The sequence below is a fragment of the Trichomycterus rosablanca genome, chromosome 8, assembly GCF_030014385.1.
Source record: "Trichomycterus rosablanca isolate fTriRos1 chromosome 8, fTriRos1.hap1, whole genome shotgun sequence".
Taxonomy (NCBI): domain Eukaryota; kingdom Metazoa; phylum Chordata; class Actinopteri; order Siluriformes; family Trichomycteridae; genus Trichomycterus; species Trichomycterus rosablanca.
In genome coordinates this window covers 38339492-38362480 of record NC_085995.1, presented here as the reverse complement: position 1 = coordinate 38362480, position 22989 = coordinate 38339492, and the positions used below count along the sequence as shown (strand labels likewise).

Below are 22989 nucleotides of genomic sequence, written 5' to 3'. Positions count from 1 at the left end.
TTCATGGATCTTGGAGACCTACTGGGTTTATATTCTTTAATGATATCAGTCATTTATTCTGGGTCGAAACCAGTCAGTGATTTATAGACCAGCAGCAGAATCTAAAACTTTATTCTGTAAACAACCGGGAGTCAGTGTGGAGGTTTTAGAACTGGAGTAACGTGCTCAGTTCTCTTAGTGCTGGATAAAACTCCAGTGAACGAGCTGTAACTGTTTAATGGTCTTTTCGGGAAGTCCAGTTAAGAGACCATTACAGTAGTAGTGGTACAATTTTTACTGAAACAGAGACGGGTGTTCAGTGTTTACTACAGTCACAGAGATGCTCTATGGACAGACTCAGAAAAAATATATACTTTAATAAAGTTTTTAAAGTAATTATAAACATATTAATACAGTATCTGTCTGTCTATCTATTTAACTATCTATCTACCTGTCTATCTAATTATCTATCTATCTATCTATCTATCTATCTATCTATCTATCTATCTATCTATCTATCTATCTATCTATCTATCTGTCTATCTATATATCTGTCTGTCTGTCTGTCTGTCCGTCTGTCCGTCTATCTGTCTGTCAGTCTACCCATCTATAGGTCTGTCTATCTGTCTGTCTATCTTTCTGTCCGTCCGTCTGTCCGTCCGTCCGTCCGTCCGTCCATCCGTCCATCCATCCATCCATGTATCTATCTATCTATCTATCTATCTAGCTATCTATCTGTCCGTCTGTCTGTCTATCTGTCTGTCAGCCTATCCATGTATATGTCTGTCTGTCTGAAAGTGCTCATCAGCCGTCTACATGTAGCAGGATTCGGAGTCTCAGTGGGACGTTCCAGCCCTCCAAGGCTCGGCTCATAAATCCTCCTCCCTCATCAGAGGGGTCGAGTTTAACCAAACCATTAAACCATGAATAAATCATCAAGCAATTACCGGGTCACACGGTCGCACTTCACCAATAGACGGAGGGCAGAGGAGAGCTGGCATTTCATTACTGCTCACATGATGGTGATAGATAGCACACACACACACACACACACACACACACACACATCAAACAAACGTCCCGAGGCGGTACAGAAGTCTGACTGTTCAACATCAGGGTGACCGGGCGAGCGGCTAGCAAACATCCTCATGTGTACAACACAGAAACTAGAAAGTACACAAGGACATGGGAGAACATGCAAAACTCACAGGTCAGATTCAAACCCAGGTCCTGATGACCCTAATGATACACGACACCCATGTTGCCCACTAGAGGGTTACGACTGTCCTAAGTGTTTGAAGAATGATACTGTTGCACACAAGTACAACACGGGGGCGGCACGGTGGCCTCACAGCAAGAAGGTTTTGGGTTTGATTCCCTGGCTGTGTGGAGTTTGCATGTTCTCCCCGTGTCTGTGTAAGTTTCCTCCCTGTGCTCCGGTTTCATCCCACAGTCCAAAGACGTGCGGTCAGGCCAGTTAGAGTGTGTGTGCCCTGTGATGGACTGGTAACCTGCCCATGGTGTTTCCTGCCTTTCCCCCCAATGAACCAGTCCCACCGCAACCTTGACCAGCATAAAGTGGTGATAAAACCACCAACATTAATGAATTAGTGCAACACAGCGAGCGTCAGGTAACGTTCACATCAAACATTAAACAACTTTGTATTAGTGTTTGTATGTTTGTATGTTTGTGTGTGTATGTGTGTGTGTCTCTGTGCGTGTGTGTGTGTGTCTGTGTGTGTGTCTCTGTGTGTGTGCGTGTCTGTGTGTGTGTCTCTGTGTGTGCGTGTCTGTGTGTGTGTGTCTCTGTGCGTGTGTGTGTGTGTCTGTGTGTGTGTCTCTGTGTGTGTGCGTGTCTGTGTATGTGTGTGTCTGTGTGTGTGTGTCTTTGTGTGTCTGTATGTACAGTATGTACGTGTGTGTATGTCTGTTTGTGTGTGTCTCTGTGTGTGTCTCTGTATGTATGTACGTGTGTGTATGTCTGTTTGTGTTTGTCTGTGTGTCTCTGTGTGTGTGTGTGTGTGTGCGTGTGTGTCTGTGTGTGTGTATCTCTGTGTGACTGTGTGTGCGTGTGTCTGTGTGTGTGTCTCTGTGTGTGTGTGTGTCTGTGTGTGTGTGTCTCTGTGTGTGTCTGTGTGTGTCTCTGTGTGTGTGACTGTGTGTGCATGTGTGTCTGTGTGTTTCTCTGTGTGTGTGTGTCTGTGTGTGTGTGTCTCTGTGTGTGTGTGTCTGTGTGTGTGTCTGTGTGTGTGTCTCTGTGTGTGTGTGTGTGTCTGTGTGTGAGTGTCTTTGTGTGTCTGTATGTATGTACGTGTGTGTATGTCTGTTTGTGTGTGTCTGTGTGTGTCTCTGTGTGTGTCTCTGTATGTATGTACGTGTGTGTATGTATGTGTGTCTATGTCTGTTTGTGTGTGTCTGTGTGTGTGTGTGTGTGTGTGTCTGTGTGTATGTATGTCTGTCTATGTGTGTGTGTGTCTCTGTGTGTGCATGTATATGTGTGTGTCACTGTGTCTGTGTGTCACCGTGTCTGTGTGTGTGTGTGTGTCTCTGTGTTTGTGAATGTGTGTGAGTACGTCTGTGTGTGTGTGTGTGTGTGTGTATGTTTGTATGTGTGTGTCTGTGTGTCTCTGTATGTGTGTGTGTCTGTGTGTGACTGTGTGTGTGTATATGTGTGTACATAAGTGTGTGTCTCTGTGTGTGCATGTATGTGTGTGTGTGTATGTCTGTTTGTGTGTGTCTCTGTGTGTATGTATGTGTGTGTGTCACTGTGTCTGTCTATGTGTGTGCGTGTGTGTGTGTGTGTTTATCCCCAGACTCTCTCCTCCTTTTACACAGAGTCCAGTCTGAGCACGTCATCTCTCATTTTAATTAAGACCTGAGTTTAAAAGGGTACAGATCAGCACACACACACACACACACACACACACACACACAGTGAGTTGTTTTATTCCTGTAAATTGATTTATTCTTATTTAATGAGTTGATAAAGGGGTTCCTCTGGGAATGTTTTTGACGTACCCCGTCCTCACAGCTACACGCTCGCTCGTCCCGCAGCGCCTGGAGGAACTCTAAATATTTTAACTTAAAAGGGAACAGAAATGAAACTTTTAACGTTTAAAAGACCATTTTTCCTTCCTGAGGGGGGACATGAGTAAAGCCAGACCACATCCTAGTGTACTAAATACACTAAATGTCCAAAAGTATAGGGACGCCCCTTCTAATGATTGAATTTGTGTGTTTTAGCCCACAAGTGTTGACAGGTGTAAAAAAATCTGTTATATAAAGGAAATTATATGCTTCCAGCTTTGCAGCAACAGTTTAGGGAAGACTCTTTCCTGTTCCAGCATGACTGTACCCCTGTGCCCCCAAGATCTATAAAGTAACCCCAGTGTCCTCTACAGATCCCTGACCTCAGCACCACTCAACAGCTCTGGAATGAACTGGAACATCAACATCAGTGCCCAGGCATACAAATGCTGTCATATTTTGACAGAACGGGTACAAATTCCCACAGACATACTCAAAGTCTTGTGAGAAGTCTTATCAGAAGAGCGGCTGTTGTTCTAGCTGAACAGATCACACAGACGTCACTCTGAAATGGGACGTCCGACAAGCTCATGGTCAGGCGTCCAAATACTTTTGGACATATAGTGTAGTATGTCTATGTAGTAACTAGTGCACCTCCCACAGCACAGTTACACACTATGTAGTGCATATGATGCATTTTTTTGGTGCTAGCTCAGTGTTTAAAGTGCTGTATTAATAATCAGAAGGTCACTGGTTCAAGCCCCATCGCTGCAAATGTGCTCCGGTTGGACCCCTGAGCAAAACCATCGCAGCATTTAGCAGACATTTTCATCCAAAGCGACTTCAATTATCACTGAATACAGTTCAAGCAATTAAGGGTTAAGGGCCTTGATCAGGGGCCCGACAATGGCATCTTGGTGACGATGGGGCTTGAACTGGCAACCTTATGATTACTACATTTACATGTTTGGCAATAAGCAAATGCTTTTATCCAAATCAACTTACAGTTGTGACAGTACTGTGACAATATACAATCTAAGCAATTGAGGGTTAAGGGCCTTGCTCAGGGGCCCGACAATGGCATCTTGGTGACGATGGGGCTTGAACTGGCAACCTTATGATTACTACATTTACACTGGCACTTGGCAAATGCTTTAATCCAAAGCAATGTACAGTTGTGACAGTACTGTGACAATATACAATCTAAGCAATTGAGGGTTAAGGGCCTTGCAACATGGCAACGGTGGGGCTTGAACCAACAACCTCATGATTACTAGTCCAGTATCTTAACCGCTGAGCTACCGCTGTCCCCTTTCCCAGTAAGTCGCTTTGAATAAAGTGTCTGCTTACTTTTTCATTCGCTTCACTACACTCTGCTTCATTCTGCACACACGTGGGCACAGAGGAACAGATGGCGGTGGGCGTGCCAGTCTCCAGTCCGCACCGGGTGCCGAGGAGGCGGCGGCATCTTATGAAGCCATTACGGCTGTAATTATTCAACGTATGGAAATAATTCTTAATTATAACTGCAAGAAGACACAGAAGAACTGCACCCTCGCCGACATCCCCCGTCCACGACCGCCGTCTGAGCGTTCCTGCGTACAAGCTGTTCCACAGGACGCAGACGTGCCAGGAACACTCGACAGAAAGCACTCGAGTGAGCACCTGAGTTCCTATATCACTGTGTATAGACTGTCATGTTCGTGTTGTTTACAAAAACTACACGCAGCAGCGCGGCTGTACGCTACAGCAAACGCTTCCGACCCGTCTGTTTACATGTGAGGCGACGGTCTGGTGTTTAAGCATTAGCGGTATTTAAACTGCAACCAATCGGTTCATCATTTAAACCAACCCCAAAAATGGGTCAAAGACAAAAACAATAATTAAATAAACAAAATTTATCAGGCACATAAACACAAAATCAGCTCCCTAGTCCAATACCACAATAACCAACTGGACTCCCACAATAACCAACCCAGATCCAGGTCTTTTGCCCAGTGATAACCAACCAGGTTGCAGCTCTTTGCCCAATGCCACAATAACTACCTGAGTTCCAGGTTATTTGAAGTAAAAACCTACCAAACTCCAGCTCCCTAGTCCAAAGCCACAATAACCAACAATGTTGGGGGTCTCTTGCCCGCAATAACCAACTGGACTGCATTTCCTTGCCCAGTGCCACAACAACCAAGTGGACTGCATTTCCCTACCCAGTACCTCAATAACCAACTGAGTTCCAGGTCCTTTTCCCAGTGTCACAATAACCAACCAGGTTGCAAGCCCCTTGACCAGTGCCACAATAACCAACTGAAGTATTGTTACCTTGCCCAATGCCACAATAACCAAGTGGGTTGCAGGTTCTTTTCCAAATGATGCGATAACCAACCAAATTTCAGCGCAGGTCTCTTACCCAGTGCCACAATAACAAATCGTGTTGCCCAATGCCACAGTATCCAACTGGACTGGATTTACATGAAATGCATTTTGCCACAATAACTAACTGGACTGCAGGTCCCTTGCCCAATGCCACAATAACAAACTGGACTCCCACAATAACCACCCGAGATCCGAGTCCTTTACCCAATAAGGCGTTAACCAACCAAACTCCAGCTCCCTAGTCCAAAGCCACAATAACAAACCAGGTTGCAGGTCTCTTGCCCAGTACCACAATAACAAACTGGACTCCCACAATAACCAACCAGGTCCTTTGCCCAATGTCACAATAACCAACCAAGTTCCAGGTTCCCTGCCCAATGCCACAATAACCAACTGGAATGCATTTTCTTGCCCAGTATAACAATAACCGAGTTCCAGGTCCTTTTCCAGTGTCACAATAATCAACCGTGTTGCAGGTTCCTTGCTCAATGCCATAATAATCAACTGGACTGCAAGTCTCTTGCCCAGTGCCACAATACCCAACTGGACTGTGGTTCCCTTGCCCAATGTCGCAATTACCAAACGAGTTTCAGGTCCCTTAACTAATGCCACAATAACCACCCAGGTTGCAGGTCTCTTGCCCAATGCCATATTGACCAACTGGACTGCATTTCCTTGCCCAGTGCCACAAGAAAGTTCCAGGTTCTTTGCCCAATATCGCAATAACCAACCAAACTCCAGCTCCCTAAACCAGTGCCACAGTATCCAACTGCACTGTGGTTCTCTTGCCCAATGCCACAATAACCACCTGAGTTGCATGTCCTTTGCCCAATGACCCAATAACCAAACAAACTCCAGCCCCCTAGTCCAGTGCCACTATAACCAGATGAGTTCCAGGTTCTTTGCCCAATGATGCGATAACCAACTGGACTCCCACAATAACAAATCGGGTTGCAGCTCCCTAGTCAAATGCCACAATAACCAACCAGGTAGCAGGTCCCTTGCCCAATGCCACAATTTCCAACCGAGTTCCAGGTCCGTTTCCCAATGCTATAACAACTAACTGGACTGTAGGTTCCTTGCCCAGTGCCACAATAACCAACTATGCTGCAGGTCTCTTCCCCAATACCACAATAACCACCTGAGTTGCAGGTCCTTTGCCCAATGACGCGATAACCAACCAAGCTCCAGCTCCCTAGTCTAATGCCACAATAACCAACCCAGTTCCAGGTCATTTGCCCAATGATAACCAACCAGGTTGCAGGTCCTTTGCCCAGTGCTACAATAACCAACTGGACTGCATTTCCGTGCCCAATGCCACAATGACCAACCAAGTTTCAGGTTTTTTGCCCAATAACACAATGACAAACCAAACTCCAGCTCCCAAGTCCAAAGCCACAATAATTAACCATGTTGCAGGTCTCTTGCCCAGTGCAACAATAACAAACCTGGTCGTAGCTCCCTAGTCCAATGCCACAATAACCAACTGGACTGCATTTTCTTGCCCAGTTCCTTGCTCAGTGCTACAATAATCAACTGGACCGCAGGCTCTTGCCCAATGCCATAATAACTAACCGGCTTGCAGGTCTCTTGCCCAATGCTACATTAATCAATCAGGTTGCAAGCCACTTGCCCAGTACCACAATAACCACCTGGGTTGCAGGTCCTTTGCTGAATGCCACATAACCATCTGGGCTGCATTTCCTTGCCCAATGCCACAATAACCTCCCAGGTTGCAGTTCCATTGCCCAATACCACAATAACCATCTGGACTGAAGAACCCTTACCCAATGCCACTGTTACCAATTAGACTGCAGTTTCCACCCCAGTGTCACTATAATAATTCTAGCTCTTGCTCTCAGTACCACTAGAACCAGTATAACCACAGCTCACAAACCAGAGTGCTGTTTTCTCTCCCAATGTCAACTGCTCAGAAATTTCCAGTCAGATGATGCAACTTTATCCAGTCAGGCTCTACTTCAGTCCCCCATTGCCCCAGTACCACTGTAACCAATCAGACAGCAGCTGTTACCCAGTGTGACCTATCAGTGTCCTAACCAATACCAGTGAGTACAGCCAGACCAAAATTTCCACCCTCTGTGTCCCTGAAGCCCTGTGGACAACAGATCCAAGCCCAAGTGTCATCTCCATATCGGCACACGTGTTACCAGTCTGTGACCAATCAAACCATCAAACCACGACAGAATAACCTTAAATATACAACGATGAGCCAAAACATTATGACCAGAAATGTGAATCACATGCCTCTTCCTGAACAATCTCACATGTGATGATTAGGGATCTGTTACAGTTGCTAACAGGTGTAGTAACATTTGAGCTCACTGGTGTATAATGCTTATAGAACACACACACACACACACACACACACACACACACACAGCTGTAATTGGACTGAGCAGATAGTCTACTGGCTGAGTTTTGTTTCCGGCTCTGCAGCGGGAGGTTCGTTAGCGGGGTCGAGGTTGCTAGCAAGCGGCCCATTAGCGTAATATCATGGGATGGTTTATCCAGACCTGGTGGGATCGCCATGGTAACAAGTTCTCCTGTTATCTTTGCAAGTGCACTGACCTTCACTTCATGAAAGGAAGAGACTGCTGACCCGCTAATACATACACACACATATATACACACACAAACATATATACACACAAATGCATATATACACACATGTATACACATACACACATGTACTGTATATACACACACAAACATATATACACATACACATATATACAGAAACAGAAACATATACACACACATGTATACACATAGACACACATACACCGATCAGCCATAACATTAAAACCACCTCTTTGTTTCTACACTCACTGTCCTTTATCTCAGCTCCACTTACCATATACAGTGTATCACAAAAGTGAGTACACCCCTCACATTTCTGCAGATATTTAAGTATATCTTTTCATGGGACAACACTGACAAAATGACACTTTGACACAATGAAAAGTAGTCTGTGTGCAGCTTATATAACAGTGTAAATTTATTCTTCCCTCAAAATAACTCAATATACAGCCATTAATGTCTAAACCACCGGCAACAAAAGTGAGTACACCCCTAAGAGACTACACCCCTAAATGTCCAAATTGAGCACTGCTTGTCATTTTCCCTCCAAAATGTCATGTGATTTGTTAGTGTTACTAGGTCTCAGGTGTGCATAGGGAGCAGGTGTGTTCAATTTAGTAGTACAGCTCTCACACTCTCTCATACTGGTCACTGAAAGTTCCAACATGGCACCTCATGGCAAAGAACTCTCTGACGATCTTAAAAGACGAATTGTTGCGCTACATGAAGATGGCCAAGGCTACAAGAAGATTGCCAACACCCTGAAACTAAGCTGCAGCACAGTGGCCAAGATCATCCAGCGTTTTAAAAGAGCAGGGTCCACTCAGAACAGACCTCGCGTTGGTCGTCCAAAGAAGCTGAGTGCACGTGCTCAGCGTCACATCCAACTGCTGTCTTTGAAAGATAGGCGCAGGAGTGCTGTCAGCATTGCTGCAGAGATTGAAAAGGTGGGGGGTCAGCCTGTCAGTGCTCAGACCATACGCCGCACACTACATCAAATTGGTCTGCATGGCTGTCACCCCAGAAGGAAGCCTCTTCTGAAGTCTCTACACAAGAAAGCCCGCAAACAGTTTGCTGAAGACATGTCAACAAAGGACATGGATTACTGGAACCATGTCCTATGGTCTGATGAGACCAAGATTAATTTGTTTGGTTCAGATGGTCTCAAGCATGTGTGGCGGCAATCAGGTGAGGAGTACAAAGATAAGTGTGTCATGCCTACAGTCAAGCATGGTGGTGGGAATGCCATGGTCTGGGGCTGCATGAGTGCAGCAGGTGTTGGGGAGTTACATTTCATTGAGGGACACATGAACTCCAATATGTACTGTGAAATACTGAAGCAGAGCATGATCACCTCCCTCCGGAAACTGGGTCGCAGGGCAGTGTTCCAGCATGATAATGACCCCAAACACACCTCTAAGACGACCACTGCTTTATTGAAGAGGCTGAGGGTAAAGGTGATGGACTGGCCAAGCATGTCTCCAGACCTAAACCCAATAGAACAATCTATTGGGCATCCTCAAGCGGAAGGTGGAGGAGCGCAAAGTCTCGAATATCCACCAGCTCCGTGATGTCGTCATGGAGGAGTGGAAAAGCATTCCAGTGGCAACCTGTGAAGCTCTGGTAAACTCCATGCCCAGGAGAGTTAAGGCAGTTCTGGGAAATAATGGTGGCCACACAAAATATTGACACTTCAGGAACTTTCACTAAGGGGTGTACTCACTTTTGTTGCCGGTGGTTTAGACATTAATGGCTGTATATTGAGTTATTTTGAGGGAAGAATAAATTTACACTGTTATATAAGCTGCACACAGACTACTTTTCATTGTGTCAAAGTGTCATTTTGTCAGTGTTGTCCCATGAAAAGATATACTTAAATATCTGCAGAAATGTGAGGGGTGTACTCACTTTTGTGATACACTGTAGAACCACTTTGTAGTTCTACAATTACTGACTGTAGTCCATCGGTTTCTCTACATGCTTTTTTTAAACTCCCTTTCACCCTGTTCTTCACTGGTCAGGACCCCCACAGGACCACCACAGAGCAGGTATTATTTAGGTGGTGGATCATTCTCAGCACTGCAGTGACACTGACATGGTGGTGGTGTGTTAGTGTGTGTTGTGCTGGTATGAGTGGATCAGACACAGCAGTGCTGACGAAGTTTTTAAATACCGTGTCCACTCACTGTCCACTCTATTACACACTCCTACCTAGTTGGTCAACCTTGTAGATGTAAAGTCAGAGACGATCGCTCATCTATTGCTGCTGTTTGAGTCGGTCATCTTCTAGCCCTTCATCAGTGGTCACAGGACGCTGCCCATGGGGCGCTGCTGACTGGATATTTTTGGTTGGTGGACTATTCTCAGTCCAGCAGTGACAGTGAGGTGTTTAAAATTATATATACATATACATACACCTATACACACATATACAGTGTATCACAAAAGTAAGTACACCCCTCACATTTCTGCAAATATTTTATTATATTTTTTCATGGGACAACACTATAGACATGAAACTTGGATATAACTTAGAGTAGTCAGTGTACAGCTTGTATAGCAGTGTAGATTTACTGTCTTCTGAAAATAACTCAACACACAGCCATTCATGTCTAAATGGCTGGCAACATAAGTGAGATGGGATGACGACCATCTGGGATGACGACCATGCAGACCGAGTTGATGCAGTGTGCGGCGTATGGTCTGAGCACTGACAGGCTGACCTCCCACGTCTTCAACCTCTGCAGCAATGCTGGCAGCACTCATGTGTCTATTTTTTAAAGCCAACCTCTGAATATGACGCCGAACACGTGGACTCAACTTCTTTGGTCGACCCTGGCGAAGCCTGTTCCGAGTGGAACCTGTCCTGGAAAACCGCTGTATGACCTTGGCCACCATGCTGTAGCTCAGTTTCAGGGTGTTAGCAATCTTCTTATAGCCCAGGCCATCTTTGTGGAGAGCAACAATTCTATTTCTCACATCCTCAGAGAGTTCTTTGCCATGAGGTGCCATGTTGAATATCCAATGGCCAGTATGAGAGAATTGTACCCAAAACACCAAATTTAACAGCCCTGCTCCCCATTTACACCTGGGACCTTGACACATGACACCAGGGAGGGACAACGACACATTTGGGCACAATTTGGACATGTTCACTGTGGGGTGTACTCACTTATGTTGCCAGCTATTTAGACATTAATGGCTGTGTGTTGAGTTATTTTCAGAAGACAGTAAATCTACACTGCTATACAAGCTGTACACTGACTACTCGAAGTTATATCCAAGTTTCATGTCTATAGTGTTGTCCCATGAAAAGATATAATGAAATATTTGCAGAAATGTGAGGGGTGTACTTACTTTTGTGATACACTGTACATACACACATATATATATACACATACAGTGTATCACAAAAGTGAGTACACCCCTCACATTTCTGCAGATATTTAAGTATATCTTTTCATGGGACAACACTGACAAAATGACACTTTGACACAATGAAAAGTAGTCTGTGTGCAGCTTATATAACAGTGTAAATTTATTCTTCCCTTAAAATAACTCAATATACAGCCATTAATGTCTAAACCACCGGCAACAAAAGTGAGTACACCCCTAAGAGACTACACCCCTAAATGTCCAAATTGAGCACTGCTTGTCATTTTCCCTCCAAAATGTCATGTGACTCGTTAGTGTTACTAGGTCTCAGGTGTGCATAGGGAGCAGGTGTGTTCAATTTAGTAGTACAGCTCTCACACTTTCTCATACTGGTCACTGAAAGTTCCAACATGGCACCTCATGGCAAAGAACTCTCTGAGGATCTTAAGAGACGAATTGTTGCGCTACATGAAGATGGCCAAGGCTACAAGAAGATTGCCAACACCCTGAAACTGAGCTGCAGCACAGTGGCCAAGATCATCCAGCATTTTAAAAGAGCAGGGTCCACTCAGAACAGACCTCGCGTTGGTCGTCCAAAGAAGCTGAGTGCACGTGCTCAGCGTCACATCCAACTGCTGTCTTTGAAAGATAGGCGCAGGAGTGTTGTCAGCATTGCTGCAGAGATTAAAAAGGTGGGGGGTCAGCCTGTCAGTGCTCAGACCATACGCCGCACACTACATCAAATTGGTCTGCATGGCTGTCACCCCAGAAGGAAGCCTCTTCTGAAGTCTCTACACAAGAAAGCCCGCAAACAGTTTGCTGAAGACATGTCAACAAAGGACATGGATTACTGGAACCATGTCCTATGGTCTGATGAGACCAAGATTAATTTGTTTGGTTCAGATGGTCTCAAGCATGTGTGGCGGCAATCAGGTGAGGAGTACAAAGATAAGTGTGTCATGCCTACAGTCAAGCATGGTGGTGGGAATGCCATGGTCTGGGGCTGCATGAGTGCAGCAGGTGTTGGGGAGTTACATTTCATTGAGGGACACATGAACTCCAATATGTACTGTGAAATACTGAAGCAGAGCATGATCCCCTCCCTCCGGAAACTGGGTCGCAGGGCAGTGTTCCAGCATGATAATGACCTCAAACACACCTCTAAGACGACCACTGCTTTATTGAGGAGGCTGAGGGTAAAGGTGATGGACTGGCCAAGCATGTCTCCAGACCTAAACCCAATAGAACATCTTTTGGGCATCCTCAAGCGGAAGGTGGAGGAGCGCAAAGTCTAGAATATCCGCCAGCTCCGTGATGTCGTCATGGAGGAGTGGAAAAGCATTCCAGTGGCAATCTGTGAAGCTCTGGTAAACTCCATGCCCAGGAGAGTTAAGGCAGTTCTGGGAAATAATGGTGGCCACACAAAATATTGACACTTCAGGAACTTTCACTAAGGGGTGTACTCACTTTTGTTGCCGGTGGTTTAGACATTAATGGCTGTATATTGAGTTATTTTGAGGGAAGAATAAATTTACACTGTTATATAAGCTGCACACAGACTACTTTTCATTGTGTCAAAGTGTCATTTTGTCAGTGTTGTCCCATGAAAAGATATACTTAAATATCTGCAGAAATGTGAGGGGTGTACTCACTTTTGTGATACACTGTACATACACACGCATATACACACATACACACACATTATGCAAACACCAATGCAAACAAGCAGTTCATAAGACGAGAACCTGCTGAATGTTCAAATCATGTTCAATATAATTAAAGGAACAAACGCTATCAGCACACACACACACACACACACACACACACACACACACACAAAAACACACACACATTATGCAAACAAGACTACACATAAGCCACAAACATTAATTACTTTGCATATTTGATCTACCTCAAATAACAGGTTAATTCTGTTTAATCTGATGTTAAATCAACCGAGGCTTTCTTGACCATTATCAGTGCCCAGCCAGCCATACAAATGCTGTCATCATTTGACTGAGTGGGCACAAATTCCTACAGACATATCTCAAAGTCTTGTGAGAAGTCTTCTCAGAAAAGTGGCTGAAAATACCATTTTAATACCATTTGTTTTTAAATGGGACGTCCAACAAGCTTATGGTCAGGTGTCCAAATACTTTTGGACATGTGATGATGGATCATCAGAATGTTATAATTTTTAAATAAGATAAATGTTCAACAAAATACTTTCAGACATTTGTGAGTCACAATTGGGACCAAAAACAATGTATTGTTAAGGGCCTTGCTCAAGGACCCAAAGTTGTGTCAAAACTAAACCAGATTTCATTGCTGTTCATGCTGGGAGTTGTAGTCCTACCTCAGCGATGAAGACCACAATGACGCAGTCATCTTTTTCTGTCTGACTTAACTCGGACATCAGGGAACTGAGAGTGTCGGTCAGGTAGGAGTGCACCTCCCTCTTCACGCTGGGCACGCCCATCACTATCGACACTGAAACACAGACAAGAAACGTCATTAATTACAGTCAGTGGACGGGATCAAACAAAACCAACCAAATCTACCATGAGGACAAAAACAACGATGAGTTTAACCCTTCATTGTCTCGCCTGTATCTATAGAGAGCTCCTTTATCCTTACTGCTCCTAGTACTGGACCTCTGGTTGTTCCCCGTTACAGACTTACATCTGTAATATAACCCTAATGTAACCCTAACCCTAATGTAACCCTAATAAAACTCCAACCCTAATGTAACCCTAACCCTAACCCTAATATGACACTAACCCCAATAAAACCCTAACCCTAATATAACCCAATTCCAAAATTACACAAAACCTAATATAACCCCAATATAACCCAAACCCCTGATATAACCAAAACCCCTGATATAACCGTAATGTAACCCTAATATAAGAAAAGCTCAAATTAAAGAAACTCCAGTGACCCTAATGTAACCCTAATTTAACCCTAAATAAACTCAACCCTAATGTAGCCCTAATATAACTCAAACCCTAATATAACGCTAATAAAACCCTAATATAACCCTAACCCTAATATAACCCTTACCCTAATGAAACCCTAACCCTAATGTAACCCTAACCCTAATATAACGCTAATAAAACCGTAATCTAACCCTAACCCTAATATAACCCTAACCCTGATGAAACCCTAACCCTAATGAAACTCTAACCCTAATATAATATAACCCTAATAAAACTCTAAGCCGAATGAAACTCTAACCCTAATATAATATAACCCTAACCCTAATATAACCCTAACCCTAATGAAACCCTAACCCTAATGAAACTCTAACCCTAATATAATATAACCCTAATGAAACTCTAACCCTAATGAAATCCTAACCCTAATGAAACTCTAACCCTAATATATAACTTTAACCCTAATGTAACCTCAACCCTAATGTAACCCTAACCCTAAAATAACCCTAAGCCTAATGGAACTCTAACCCTAATATAATATAACTCTAACCCTAATGTAACCTCAACCCTAATGAAACCCTAACCCTAATATAAGCCTAACCCTAATGAAACTGTAACCCTAATATAATATAACCCTAACCCTAATGTTACCCTAACCCTAACTCTAACCCTAATATAATATAACCCTAATGGAACTCTAAGCCTAATGAAACTCTAACCCTAATATAATATAAGCCTAACCCTAATGAAATCCTAACCCTAATGAAATCCTAACCCTAATGGAACTCTAACCATAATATAATAAAACTCTAACCCTAATGTAACCTCAACCCTAATGAAACCCTAACCCTAATATAACCCTAACCCTAATGAAACTCTAACCCAAATATAATGTAACTCTAACCCTAATATAATATAACCCTAACCCTAACGTAATCCTAACCCTAACCCTAACGTAATCCTAACCCTAACCCTAACTCTAACCCTAAAATAATATAACCCTAATTAAACTCTAATCCTAATATAATATAACCCTAACCCTAATGAAACTCTAACCCTAATGAAATCCTAACCCTAATGGAACTCTAACCCTAATATAATATAACTCTAACCCTAATGTAACCACAACCCTAATGAAACCCTAACCCTAATATAACTCTAACCCTACTGTAACCTCAACCCTAATGAAACCCTAACCCTAATATAACCCTTACCCTAATGTAACTCTAACCCTAATATAATATAACCCTAACCCTAATGAAACCCTAACCCTAATGAAACTCTAACCCTAATGTAACCTCAACCCTAATGAAACCCTAACCCTAATATAACCCTAACCCTAATGAAACTCTAACCCTAATATAATATAACCCTAACCCTAATGTAACCCTAACCCTAACTCTAACCCTAATATAATATAACCCTAACCCTAATGTAACCCTAATAAAACCTCAAACCTAATATAACCTTAACCCTAATGTAACCTTAACCCTAATGTAACCCTAACCATAATTTAACCCTAACCCTAATATAACCCTAACCCTAATGTAACCCTAACCATAATGTAACCCTAACCATAATTTAACCCTAACCCTAACATAACCCTAACCCTAATGTAACCCTAACCCTAATATAATTCTAATATAACCCTAATGTAACCCTAATAAACCCCAACCCTAATGTAACCCTAACCCCAATAAAACCCTAACCTTAATATAACCCAATCCCAAAATTACCCAAAACCTAATATAACCCCAATATAACCCAAACCCCTGATATAACCCAAACCCCAATATAACCTAAACCCCAATATAACCCAAACCACAATATAACCCAAACCCCTGATATAACCCAAACCACAATATAACCTAAACCACAATATAACCCAAACCCCTGATATAACCCAAACCCCAATATAACCTAAACCCCAATATAACCCAAACCCCTGATATAACCCAAACTCCTGATATAACCCAAACCCAAATATAACCCTGACATAAGAAAAGCTTGATTTAAATAAACTCCAGTGTCCTGCACAGAGTCCTGACCTCAGTCTCACTCAACAGCTCAGTTGAAGCTTTCTTGACCAGCATAAGTGCCCAGTCTGTTGGGCATGAATTCCCACATACAAAATTCACACAGTACTTTAAAGTCTCATGAGAAGCCTTCTCAGAATAGTGGCTGTTGTTGTAGCTGAAAAGATCACACAGAGGTCACTTTACTTAAACAGCATTTGTTTTTGAAGTGGGACGTCCAGCAGGCTCATGGTCAGGTGTCCAAATACTTTTGTTCATATAGTGTATATCAGCAAAGCGGTAGCTTGGAAATGAAAGCGGAGACGGGTGATAAACTCGATCATAAACAGCAACGTTTCAGAACTTTGTTAACAGATTCATCTCCAAAATGCCTCAGCGAGCATTTAAAGAAGCATAAACCAGGCTTTAATCCCACTGTAGAGAGATGATGCTTCAGAAACGTCATGTGCAAGGGAAATGAGAAGCAAAAGAGAAGCAGATGAGCTCAAACTGAATGACAGAGAGAAAATGAGACGAGTCACTAATTGAAAGTGAAAGTGGCAGCAAATCCGCTCAGTCAGCTGAGAGAAACCATCCGAGCTCACTTACACAGTGGAGTGTGAACGTCCTGAATACATGAATACATGAATATTTCAATATATTCAAATCTGCATCGGAACGTCTATCAGACGATAAATATGAAACACAGAGTCCCAAATAATGTGCACCAGGTCTTAATCCAGGTCTAATGAAGATCTGCTATAGGATCTTAATAAATGAATGATTTAAATCTTTACTGATATAAATTGTGACGTAACACCGGTCATCAGAAACCAGAATCATCGACCCACTGATTCAAAATCACACTGAATATCAAAGTTAAAAAATGAACTCACAGTTTAAACCAGTTAGTCTGAATTTCATCATGGAGACTCTTAACCCTTTTGTATATGAGACAAAGTTGGGCCTGAGACAAGGCAGTATCTAAGAAAAAGCTGGACCTGAGACAAAACTGGACCTGAGACAAATCAATATCTAAGACAAAGCTGAAACTGAGACAGAGCTGGACCTGAGACAAATTAGTACCTAAAACAGAGCTTGTCCTGAGACAAAGTTGGGCCTAAGACAGAGCTGGACCTGAGACGGAGCTTGTCCTGAAACAAAACCGGACCTGAGACATCCGTATCTGAGACAGAGCTGGACCTGAGACAAATCAGTATCTGAGACAGAGCTTGTCCTGAGACAGAGCTGGACCTGAGACAAAACTGGACCTGAGAAAAAGCTGGACCTGAGAGAAAATTGGGTCAGAGACAAATCAAGATGGAGCTTGTCCTGAGACAAAACTGGACCTGAGACAAATCAGCATTTGAGAAAAAGCTAGTCTTGAGACAGATCTTGTTAGACAACGCTTGACCTGAGACAAATCAGTACCTGAGAGAGAGCTAGACCTGAGACAGAGCTTGTCCTGAGACAGAGCTGGACATGAGACAGAGCTTGTCCTGAGACAAATCATTATCTGCGAGAGAGCCAGACCTGAGACAGAGCTTATCCTGAGACAGAGCTAGACCTGAGATAGAGCTGGACATGAGACAAATAAGCATTTGAGACAAAGCTTGTCCTGAGACATATCTTGTTCTTAGACAAAGCTGGACCTGAGACAGATCTTGTTCTTAGACAAAGCTGGACCTGAGACAAATCAGTATCTGAGACAGAGCTGGACCTGAGACAGAGCTTGTCTTGAAACAAAGCTGGACCTGAGACAAAGTTGGGCCTGAGACAAAGTTGAACCTGAGACAAATCAGTACTTGAGACAGCACTTCCTGAGACAAAACAGGACCTGAGACACATCCGTATCTGAGACAAAGCTTGTCCAAATTTGTCAAACCTCTCACTGATCGTTTGCAGTATTCTGTTAGAGATCTTCTCCCACATCAGCGGTAGATCCTCATCACTCGCTTCTTGATTAGCCCCGTCGCTAGCTGAGATATCTGCAGCTAAGGCTAACTGTTGAGAGTCTTTCGGTTGCTTCGAGGTTTCTGGTGGCATTTCGACGAGACAAATGAGGCCGGGGGTAATCAGATTTATATGAAACTGGACATATATCAAAAATTAAAGTACAATGAAAATTTAAGTTTAAAACTCTAGTGCGGAGGAGCTCCCACAAAACACATCTAATCTGTGTGCCAAAGCTGGACTTAAGCGCCGGTCTTAGGGTGCGGCTAAACCACAGGGTGATAAATATTTCTACATTTTCTGTTTTTCACTCATTGTGTTTTCACTGAAGGTACCAGCTCCTGACCTGCAGCCCCATCAGTCAACGTGTTGTGACAAGAATGAAAAGTTGGGACGAGGACAGTCAGCATTACTAAAAAGATCCTAAAGTCTGAGACAATATGAGCGGCACAAACCTCCGGTGCGACCCTGACCCACGTGGACGGCCGGCTGCAGGCTGGTCTCCTTGGACAGCAGATGGGGCAGGTGGTGGAAGATGCTGGGCAGCTGTAACACATTCTTACTGCTGGTGACGTTCCAGAGTTTCAGCTTCGTTTCATCTAGGAGAGACAAACAGAAATTCACGCTCAGCATCTGGAATTCACGTCCCGTAACACTCTGAAGGACGAGAAGTAAATGTTTGTGTTTTAACCAGCTGGTGAGTCTCAGAAGTTCTAGAAAAAGAACCCAAATGTTCTGGTTCTGGTTCATAAACACTTTCTTTATTTGGAGGCAAAACTTTCCCCAATTTTCCTCCCAATCAAGTCGTATCCAATGACCAGACTGCATTTCGCTTCCTCTCTACTGATGCTGACTTCCACTCTGATCGAGGAGAACCGTGACTAACACACACCTCTTCCGACACGTGTGCAGTAGCCAACCACAAGGCGAGTTCATATGGGGATCAGTTCTGTGCATGGAGAGAGACGCACTGACCCCATTTTCCCTCGTCTCTGTGCAGGCGTGGTCGATCAGCCAGCAGAGGTAGTAATTGCAGCAGTTATGAGGAATCTCCTCAGGCATCCAACACATGGACGAGCCAATAATTGTACATGTAGGCGCCCAACCTGCCGATTAAATCAATCAAATACTCCCACCACTACAGACCCAAACTGGCAGTTGTAGCCTAGCGGTTAAGGTACTTGACTAGTAATCAGAATGTCGCTGGTTCAAGCCTTACCACTGCCAATCCATCCATCCACATATGCATCCATCCATCCAATCTATCCATCCATCCATCCACATGTTTATCCATCCATCCACATATTCATCTATCCATCCACATGTTCATCCATCCATCCATCCACATGTTCATCCATCCATCCACATATTCATCTATCCATCCACATGTTCATCCATCCATCCACATATTCATCTATCCATCCACATGTTCATCTATCCATCCAGCCAGCCAGCCATCAATCCATCCAGCCATCAATCCATCCATCCATCCATCCACATATCCATCCATCCATCCATCCATCCATCCACATATCCATCCATCCATCCACATATCCATCCATCCACATACTCACACACTAGGCGGGTTCACATAGGTTCAGTTTTGCACACGGAGAGTCACGTACTGATCTCCATTATCCCCCGTCTCTGATGCAGGCACCATCAATCAGCCAGCAAAGGTCATAATTGCATAAGTTATGAAGAATCACCTCCGGCACCCACCCTACAAACAAGCCAATCATTGTTCATGTAGGCACCCAGCCTGCTGACCCAACACGGATAAGGTACTAGACTAGTAATTGAAAGGTCGCTGGTTCAAGCCCCATCACTGCCAGGTTGTAACTCTTGGGCACTTAAGCAAGGCTCTTAATCTTCAATTGCTTAGACAATATACTATCAGGGTAAAGTCGCTTTGGATAAAAGCATCTGCTAAATTCCGTAAATGTAAATTTAATTTATAATCATGGCCTACAACATTTATTTGAGGGATCTTCAAAATAATTTATATTTTGGTTATAAGCGGTGAGGGTGTAGTAGGAGGAGTAATCGGTCGTTTCTGAGAGACTGAGAGACGCTTATAGTCCGGATTTAGCTCCATCTGATTTCTACCTTTTTGGACACTTAAAGAAGCTTTAAGAGGAAGAAGATTTTCATGTAATGATGATGTGAAAGCAGCGCTGCATCATTGGCTACGAGCTCAACCAAAAACATTTTGTGCTGATGGTATTAAAAAGTTGGTACGACTCTGGAAAAATGCATCAGAAGGTGACAATGTACAAAAGTGATGTTATTTGTTTTAGAAATTCTTAATAAATAAAGTTTTAAAAAGTGCGGAAACTTTTTGAAGAACCCTTGTATAATTGTGTAGAAATGTACATGCAGAAAGCCTGAATTTTTATGGCCAGTTCTGTTTTTTACAGCCAAATTTCCAGATGGGCGACATTTATAAGCCAGTGGCTGAATGAACTCCATTCATTTAGTTTATTTTAATAAGAAACACCCTAATAGACCGTCCAATCACAGGTCAGCACACTCACACAGAAGCACATAAAGAAACCCACACAGACTCAGGAAGAACTGGAGAAACCTGGTCACCACCCGCTCTACCCTCTATATTAGCTGTGCCACCATGCCGCCCCGGAGTGGTCTGAACCTTACTTACCAGACAGGCTGCTCCAGGTACGGTTGATGTCTCTTAAAGCTTGTTTCTCAGCGATGGCTCGTTTAATCTCGTCCAGCACCAGGTTGAGCTCTTTGGAGCGCTTGAGGTTCTCCTGCTCGGCAGAATGGAGGCGATCTCTCAGAGCCAAGAACTCCCGCTGATAGATATCAACCACATTACCTACAACACCAGAGAGAGGAGAGAAAAAAACTGAAACACAGAATCCTTGAGCTTTTATTAGACCTCGTAATTCACGCTAACACTGTTTAATCATTTAAAACAGATTCTTAAACACTATGCAGCACTAAATAAAGCCAAAATAATCAAACTGAGATTCTGGACGAGGCCTCACGCTGCTGTACTTGTAAAAGTGGTGGAAAGCGGAGAGGAGATTTTCAGCCTCTCTGTTTGCCCTTTAAAGGACAAAGACTGAACTTGTTTACACTTGAGAATTTTCCATTCAGAAAAGAGCAGCACTGCTTTATCCATCCACATATTCATCCATCAATTCATCCCTCCACTTATTCATTCATCAATTCATCCATCCCTCCACTTATTCATTCATCAATTCAGCCATCCATCCACATATTTATTCATCCCCATATTCATCCATCCACATATTCATCCATCAATTCATCCATCCACATATTCATTCATCCATCCATCCATCAATCCATCCATCCATCAATTCAGTCATCCCCATATTCATCCATCCACATATTCATCCATCAATTCATCCATCCATCCATCCATCCACATACTCATCCATCCATCCATCAATCCACATATTCATCCATCCATCAATCCACATATTCACCCATCCATCCATCCATCCACATATTCATCCATCCATCAATCCACATATTCATCCATCCATCCATCCACATACTCATCCATCAATTCAGTCATCCACATATTCATCCATCAATTCATCCATCCACATAATCATGTCTATCCACATTTGCATCCATCCATCCATCAATCCACATATTCATCCATCCAACCACCTCTCAGCATGTTTATCCTGCCATCCATCCACATATCCATCCATCCACTAATTCATTCATCAATCCATCCATTCACATATCCATCCGTCCATCCATCCACCCATACTCATCCATTCACATATTCATCCATCCATCCATCCATCCACATATCCATCCATCAATCCATCCATCCACTAATTCATTCATCAATCCATCCATTCACATATCCATCCATCCATCCACATATTCATCCATCCATCCACATATTCATCCATTCACATATTCATCCACATATCTATCTATCCATCCATCCAACCATCCATCCACATATCCATCCATCCATCCACATATTCATCCATTCACATATTCATCCACATATCTATCTATCCATCCATCCACATGTCCATCCATCCAACCATCCATCCACATATCCATCCATCCATCCATTCATCCACCCACATACTCATCCATTCACATATTCATCCATCCATCCATCCACATATTCACCCTGACCAGTATATAGCAGTGGTGAAACACACACACACCAGAGGTAGATTTTACTCACAGGGTTTGACCTGTACTGCACTTTTTAATGCTGCTTGTGTGTTTAAACAGGCGTGAGAATAAAAATTCCCAGAAAAAAAAAAAGATCTCAGATCAGCATCTGGTTCAGATCAGAATCGTCTGGATGTGTGATGATAATTACGTCGCGTCCAGGATGAACGTTTGCCAAAGTTACAGCTAAGCATCAGGGCCTAATAACCCACGCTGTTCAAAGTTTATTCATGCTGGCATTCAGACATCTGCATTAACAATACAGCGGATCTACTTCAATAAAGTGGATCTACTTCAATATAGCAAATCTACTCAGATACAGTGGATCTACTCAGATACAATATAGCAGATCTACTTCAATTCAGCAGATCTACTTCAATAAAGTGGGTCTACTTCAATACAGCGAATCTACTTCAATACAGCGGACCTACCCAGATACAGTGGATCTACTTCAATACAGCAGATCTACTTCAATACAGCAGATTTACCCAGACACAGCAAATCTATCCATATTCAACAGATCTACT

At 43.2% G+C, this 22989-nt stretch overlaps 1 protein-coding gene across 1 annotated transcript in view; it reads right to left on the bottom strand.

Annotated features, from left to right (window-relative positions):
- mgat4b (alpha-1,3-mannosyl-glycoprotein 4-beta-N-acetylglucosaminyltransferase B) overlaps positions 1-22989 on the bottom strand; it is a 187292-nt gene that overhangs the window by 58012 nt on the left and 106291 nt on the right. The window contains exons 2-4 of the mRNA XM_063000866.1: positions 20922-21101; positions 18715-18858; positions 13712-13845 (exon numbers count right to left, since the gene is read on the bottom strand). Of these exons, the coding sequence (XP_062856936.1) occupies positions 13712-13845; positions 18715-18858; positions 20922-21101 (458 nt within the window). The remainder of the gene's footprint in view (positions 1-13711; positions 13846-18714; positions 18859-20921; positions 21102-22989) is intronic.